The sequence below is a fragment of the Arachis duranensis genome, chromosome 3 (genome assembly GCF_000817695.3).
Source record: "Arachis duranensis cultivar V14167 chromosome 3, aradu.V14167.gnm2.J7QH, whole genome shotgun sequence".
Lineage (NCBI taxonomy): Eukaryota > Viridiplantae > Streptophyta > Magnoliopsida > Fabales > Fabaceae > Arachis > Arachis duranensis.
Window position 1 is genome coordinate 2,251,123 of NC_029774.3, and position 7,119 is coordinate 2,258,241.

Consider the following 7,119-nt stretch of genomic DNA (forward strand, 5'->3'; position numbering starts at 1 on the left):
AATATATAAAAAAATTATCAATTAATTATTATATTTATTTATATATTAATATATATTTTATACGAATATGAAATAGTAGATGATTATAGTTTGAGGGTGAAAATTCAGGTGAAGTCGATTTCACGTGAAGTTGATATTTGAGAGCTGTTAAATGAAAATTTAGTCAAATTTATTAAATCATTTAACGATTCTCAAATATCAATTTTACGTAAAATATCGAGTGCACCTGAGTTCTCACTTAGTTTGAAGACTTACAAGGATGAATGATTTGATATGATTTCTGGTCAACTCAACCTCAGAATCTTTATCATCGGAAACATCAAGTAAAACGTCAAGAAAATCCTTCACTTTATTATCATCATCATCATCACAACCCTTCTTCCTTCTTAGATTCTCGCGGTCAGAGATAATCTTCTCCAACAATGCATCATACCTCTTATGAATCTGCATGGCTCTCTTCTTGAAACCCTGCAAGTCCAACACCTTAAGGAACTCTAAAAAGTCCGAAACATTGAACTCTCCGAAGATCTTAGTCACTTCTCGGACCAAAACCCTAGCCTCTTCAGCTTGGCTATCTGTCCCGGAACTCTTGATGCTGAGCATCATTTGAGATATGATGTTGTTGGAGAGCTTCATAAGCATTTCGGTTAGGTTTACACTCTCATTAGCCATTGATTTTTCAGCCAGAGATCGAATGAACCCATGGAGTTCCCTCGTTCGAATGGGGAGAAACTGGGACAAAGTTCGGCTCCCCAAAAGCTCACTGGTGCTGAGTTTTTTCATAAACTTCCAATAGGTGTCATATGGGGAAAAAGCAAAGGTGGAATCATGGTAGGTAACTATGTTTATAGCCATATTCATTTTCCGAGAAGAGTATGTGAGCTCGTTTTCTTTGAGAAACTCTTTGGCAAGAGATGGGTTGCTTACAACAACGAACCGAACCGAACCGGTTTTAAGGAGTATAATGGGTCCATATTTGTGAGAGAGGTCTTTGAAGGCTTGGTGGATTAAGGGTTTGAGAAGGTGGAGATGACCAATTATGGGAAGTGATGGTGGGCTTGGAGGGTAACTCAAACATGATTTGTTTCTCTTGGAAGAAGAGAACATTTTGAGAAAAAGAAGAGAGAAGAGAAGAGCTACCATTATCATGGGAAGAGAAATCATCTTAGGTTATTAGATTGTGTTTTGATTGATGAATTTGTTGAATAATAGAAACGATAATATATATATAGTGGAGAAAGAGTAGGGAGGTGAAATTTGCCTTTGGGTTAATTAATTATGATTTTGGTTTTTAACGTATAAATCGAAAATTATTTTTGTTCTTAATCATTTTTTTGTTTAGGAAATTGTCTCTAAAATTTAATTTAGTTTTAAAATCGTCTTTATTTTAAAGACTAAAATCGTATAAAAATAATGAAAAAAACGAAGACAGCAGTGGATGATAAACAATTTTTTTTCTTCTTTTCTTATTTTTCTTTTTCCTTTTTTTTTTCATACAGGAGCAAAAATAATTTTTTTTTATAATTTTTTGTTATAAATAATTTAATATAAAATTTTAATATTTAATTAAAAAAAGACTACTTTAAAATTTGATTTTAAATTTTATGAACGATTTTATATGTAAAACAAATTGAAAATTTAAAAAAAATTTAGTCTATACTTAAAAAACAAAATCTTACCTAACCTTTTGCCTTTGTATCTACCCTTGTAGGTATATCATATATAGGTTAAGCCTATTTATAGAATGCATGGTTAACGTATATCATAGGTTAATTAAGCCTATGTATAGAATGCATGGTCATCTAATTAATTAACATGGGGCTTTAATAGTCCACTTACTTGACTTAATATATAGATGGGACGTATATAGTTATATACCATTATTAATACGTTGAATTTTTTTGTTTCTTTCATTGACAAAAATTTAGGTAATGTAATCACGCACACACAAATAATGAATAAGCAAGAGTGGTTAAAATATGAGAAATAGTAATTTAACGAATAATTCTAACCATATATCATGTGCCAACGTTTAGAGTTTTATAACTAGATTTTGATGTGAAACACTAATACTTTAACTCTTCATTTTTTTTTTATCATCAAATTGAAATAAATAAATTTTGGTAATCCAAAGATCAGAACTCTTAAAATATTAATGAAATAGCAGATCTAGATGGTAGTAAACAAAGAATATTTTCCGTGTATGTTAATGTTATTTTGGCAGGTTTCTCATCAATGACTGGAAGTTGAAAACCCACTAGGTTTCTCTTTTGAAAATATATTATAAATTATCTTATAATACTTTTTTAAATTAATTGTGAAGTAACTAAAATATCTTTTTGAGTAATTTTGGAAAAAGATAAAGTATACTTTATTACTTTTTAATATTTTCTCAAAAATAATGTTTTAGGATTAATTTTAAAAAACTAAAATATCTTTTTCGGTTTAAATTATTTAATTATATTAGGAATGAAAGTTTGAAATTGACTTTAAAAGGACTAAAATATTCGCTAAATTAATTTAAGATACTAAAGTTTCCTTTCAGTATTAATTTTTTAAATGACTAAAATATTCTTATAATTCATCATTTTAAAGCACTAAAAATTCATTTTTGATACGTCAATTCAAAATCATTAGCATTATCTTTTATATACTTAAAACTAATATAATATATTTATTCAAATATACACAAATAAAGGTTTTTTAGTTATATGTTTATTAATATCTGATTTCGGTTAAATTTGATATCGATAATATTCATTTTATATTATTATTATGATTCATTTTATGTTATTATGATTAAATATTACTTAGGTTTACATTTTTGCTCTAAGGTGAAGTCGTTCCCTATAAGGGTACGTCATCTATCAAAGGACAAATCTTGAGAAATTAAATATTACTTAGATTTACATTCACATTATATTACTACTAGTACTCTTTGAAGTTCAAAGAGGCTGATGATATATCTGTACGTTGATATCCAAATTTGTATCATGAAGTTTGAAGAACATATGTAAATAATGTTACTATATAAATCAAATAAGAAGTTAAGGGTTGTTTTCAAAGTAGTCACGTTAAATGATTTCCAATACATTTTGCCTTAGCGTTATGTTCAATAACGAATTTCCTATGACACATCTCTAAGTTTGCTAATTGTATTGTATTATAGTGTAATGGAATACACGTACAGTTTAGTTCTAACTGCTACACAACAAAAATTGAGAATGAGCTCAGTGCAATCATCAACCACTCCTCTCATCAACTCCACCATTTTTGTTACGTGAAACTGTGTGAGAATACAAGTTTTTTGAGTATTTATACCCTTTCTATTCATGACCTTTCATCTCATCTCATCAAAGCATAACAACAAAATATAAGTATCAGAGCAAATACTCGTTCCAGCAATGGCAAAGCTTGAATCTCTTTCTATGAATGCCACAATCCTGTTGCTGGCAAGCATATTCATTGCATTCATCACTTCAACTACATCAACCCGAATCCTTATTGCTGATGATGAGGTAGGAACACCATCCACTGCACCACAAGAGCCTGATTCTGCTGTGTCCCCTGTTGCGCCATTGGTGACACCTTCACCTGTTGCAGCAGCAGCGGCAGCGGCAGCGGCCACCCCTACTGCTCTTGATGATCACCACCCAACAGTCTCATTCTTCATGCATGAAATCCTTGGGGGCTCAAACCCCTCTGCGAGAGCTGTCACCGGAGTTGTAACCAACCCTGCACTCAATGCTCAGGTTGCCTTTGCGAAGCCTAACGGTGCAAATCTTCCCCTGAATGCTGGTGTCCCACAGAACAACAACAACGCTGGACTCCTTAACAACAACAATCTCCCTTTCCTCACAGGCCTCGGCGGAACCACAGCCAGTGTCTTCAACACCAATGGAAATAATGGTAACAATAACGGGGTTGGTTTCTCGGTGGGAAATGTCAATCAGCTCCCTGAAGGAATGACACTGGAGAAGCTGATGTTTGGGACAATGACAGTGTTCGATGATGAACTAACCGAGGGGGAAGAGTTGGGGTCAGGTTTAGTGGGGAAAGCACAGGGATTCTATGTGGCAAGTTCAGTTGATGGGACCAGCCAGGTAATGGCTTTCACTGCAAAGTTTGAGGAGAATGGATATGCAGATAGCATTAGTTTCTTTGGTGTGCACCAAACACAGGTCTCAGAGTCACAACTTGCAATCATTGGAGGCACGGGAAAGTACGTTAACGCTCAGGGATTTGCTATTATTAAGACTTTCCCTGTCAATGGTCAGCAACATAATACTGATGGAGTTGAGACTCTGGTGCAGCTCACAGCTTATCTTGCATATTAGGGTCTCTTACATGCAATGAAGTGATATGTGATTATTGTACTTTCTGCAATGAAAGTGGATATGTCATTTACGTGAGCATATATACTGTATGTTTGTAACCTTTACTAAACAAGAACGTTGTTTTAGAATTTTAGTGTGCTGAAAACGCCAACTTAAGTCTAAAGGCATGGACACTTATTTCCTTAATAGAACTGATTCTGAATGCTGATAAGAGTATGAAAGAACTCACAGATACAGCGAAGCAAGGAGTTCTAATCTTGAATAAGATGTATTAGCAGTCACAAATACATAGTACACACTTAGCAGCCCTGTCAGAAGCCTGAAACATAACTCCATAAAATAATAATAAACAAACTCCTACAATATTAGTGAGAAGGAAAAGAAGAATTAAACTCATTGCAGTCCTAATGAATATGGAATGGGGTAACTATTAATAAAAAGGTTCTCTTAACTAGTAACCTAAAGAAGCATGACCAATAAAAGGAAAGTTTTAAACCTTTTTTTTTCCAAATACAAACCATAATGCATGCCTCATTATAGTGGAAAATTCTCATAAAAAGGGCAAACATACCACAGAAGGATGTTTTAGCGTTGATATGTTGCAAACATTGCTACCATATTCACGAGAAAGCAAGAGCCGTATATGTGGAACACTCTTCCAACTCTCTCCAAGTGCTGGTTTGGACGTACCGCCTTCTCCAGCCACCATATGATTTGTTACCTTCAATATTTAAATAAGAATGAGACCAGTCATGAATCAACCCTTGTCTAGTTGTTTATTTTCCTGCCCCAATAAATCTTGTAGGCAAATTTACTTGTTTAGCAAATAAGATAATATCTATGTCACCAGCACTTTTGAGACAATTATATGAGTTCATACCAAAACTACAAGTACCATTTATAGAATGAATAATAAGAACGGAAATAAATAAAAAAAACATTTGTATAATAGTATTATAATAGTTTAGTTGTTTTACTTATATATGCTGGAAAGGTTACCAATTACACGAGGGAAAAAGGGAACAGAACAAAAGCAAAGGCTTACCAGTACTGCAATATTATGCTCATCTGCTAACTTCTTCAGTAAATACCCAGCAGATATCATCAAAGCATGTCCTGAAATGGCCCATAATAAGTAAGACAACAAAAGCTTTATGATTACAAATTTTATTACCATAAAAGTAGGACTCTATGAATTGAAGAAAGAAATGAAAAGCATTAACAACTTAGGGAGCCGGTCACATAAAAGAAAATCAGAAATTTTTGCAGAATGTGTTACCATATCCATATGATCAGAAATGTGGGTAGTCTTGCAAGCTACCTAATTTTTTGCTGTTTCATATTTTCAACACAAGAAAAATAGTAGTTCAACTTGAACTATGATAGACAGGAGAAAATAAAGGGGTAAATATAAAGAAAGAAAATAGGTACATGTTGTCATCATTCAAAGTAAGCATATGAAGATAATTTGCATGCTGATATGTAGTGAGTACCTTGAGGACCACTGCCCCCAAGGATGGGGGTGATCAGTGAAGAGATTGAATCAACAATAAGCAATTGAACGCGACGATCTGGTTCAACAATCTGTGCCGATATAAAGTAGGCATTTATTTGATAGAAAAATACTAGACCAACCAACTAATTCGAGCAAGAAATTTCCTGTCAATGAGTACCTTAGATTTCAAATTTATCTTCAGTTGCTGCAACACATCAAACATTTGATAGATGTCAAACACTGAGTAGCATATTATCCTCTCCATTACTTTCTGCAGAGGTCCTGGTTCAGCCTGACAAACAAACAACTTAAAACAATTTTACGGCCACTCAACAAAAACAGAGTGGTAAACAATATAACAAAAAGTCTGGAACTACGGAGACCTGATTGCCAATGACATAACTAGAGGTCTGACCAACCAAATGTGCAATATGCTGAGGTGAAAAGGAGTTGCCTGTATCAAAGTATATAACTGAACCACCATTCTTTGCAACTGTTGAAGCAGATGTTAGGCAAGCCTAAAAGAAAAAGTAAACATAAAGATCCAAGTTATGCTATATTTGAACCGAACAAATATATCATGAAATAGAAGATGGCAATTTATATCATATCAACCAAATAAGAGATGATGCAGCATCATTATGTGGATGCCAATAACAACAAGAATATGAGTGCTAGCAGAAGGATCATGTACATAGACAAGGTAGACACCTAATTTATAATTTCATTCTTAATATACTCGAGCTACAATTTTTAGGACAACAATGTAGCTTTTACCTGTGTCTTACCAGAAGAGGATGGACCAACAAGTTCAGTTAATTGTCCTGCACGTAAGCCTCCTCCAAGCAAAGCATCTATCCTGAATTAACAGACTTAAATACTGAGGGGTGCTAATTTCAACCAACCGTCGCACCAAACTAGAAACCAAATATAATATCAATCCTATAAGAACATATTTAGTTGAAATGAAAATCAGAAGGAAATGTTCTTAGATGAGCTCTATGTGTAAAAATAGACATGAAGTTCATCCATGAAAAATTTTCATCAGATTTTTTTATAGCTTAACCAAATACACTTACATCTCACTAAAATTCCAGCATTATTAACACCAGGCATAATCATAAGCATAACATAAAATCAAAGTAACCTAGAGACTGAAGTGAAAGTAAGTACCCTTTGAATCCAGTGGGCAAAAGACGCTTATTGCATTCAGCATCTTCCAAGAGCTGCAACCCGTTCATCAATGGTGGCAGCTGAGTATCAATCACTGACAGGAGCTGATCAATT

The 7,119-nt window shown here is 33.6% G+C and overlaps 3 protein-coding genes across 3 annotated transcripts in view; 1 reads left to right on the forward strand and 2 right to left on the reverse strand.

Moving 5' to 3' along the window:
• LOC107477091 (cytochrome P450 93B16-like) overlaps window positions 1-1,156 on the reverse strand; it is a 2,278-nt gene extending 1,122 nt beyond the window's left edge. The window contains exon 1 of the mRNA XM_016097055.3: window positions 256-1,156. Within this exon, the coding sequence (XP_015952541.2) occupies window positions 256-1,149 (894 nt within the window). The 5' untranslated portion in view covers window positions 1,150-1,156. The remainder of the gene's footprint in view (window positions 1-255) is intronic.
• A 2,189-nt stretch (window positions 1,157-3,345) lies between these two features.
• Window positions 3,346-4,465, forward strand: LOC107476886 (dirigent protein 10). Its single transcript, XM_016096823.3, has one exon. It carries the CDS (start codon window positions 3,405-3,407, stop codon window positions 4,335-4,337), a length of 933 nt encoding a protein of 310 aa, XP_015952309.1. The 5' UTR covers window positions 3,346-3,404; the 3' UTR covers window positions 4,338-4,465.
• The window catches only part of LOC107476885 (DNA repair protein RAD51 homolog 4), a 3,303-nt gene continuing 419 nt past the window's right edge, over window positions 4,236-7,119 (reverse strand). Inside the window, exons 3-11 of the mRNA XM_052259619.1 lie at window positions 7,006-7,119; window positions 6,610-6,691; window positions 6,216-6,350; window positions 6,011-6,124; window positions 5,831-5,921; window positions 5,383-5,453; window positions 4,909-5,058; window positions 4,567-4,667; window positions 4,236-4,380 (exon numbers count right to left, since the gene is read on the reverse strand). The exon at window positions 7,006-7,119 is cut by the window's right edge and continues 2 nt beyond it. Coding sequence (XP_052115579.1) covers window positions 4,344-4,380; window positions 4,567-4,667; window positions 4,909-5,058; window positions 5,383-5,453; window positions 5,831-5,921; window positions 6,011-6,124; window positions 6,216-6,350; window positions 6,610-6,691; window positions 7,006-7,119 — 895 coding nt within the window. The 3' untranslated portion in view covers window positions 4,236-4,343. The remainder of the gene's footprint in view (window positions 4,381-4,566; window positions 4,668-4,908; window positions 5,059-5,382; window positions 5,454-5,830; window positions 5,922-6,010; window positions 6,125-6,215; window positions 6,351-6,609; window positions 6,692-7,005) is intronic.

Coding starts and splice junctions, on each gene's coding strand:
- LOC107476886 (XM_016096823.3), top strand. CDS start 3,405: ATGGCAAAGCTTGAATCTCTTTCTATGAATGCCACAATCCTGTTGCTG.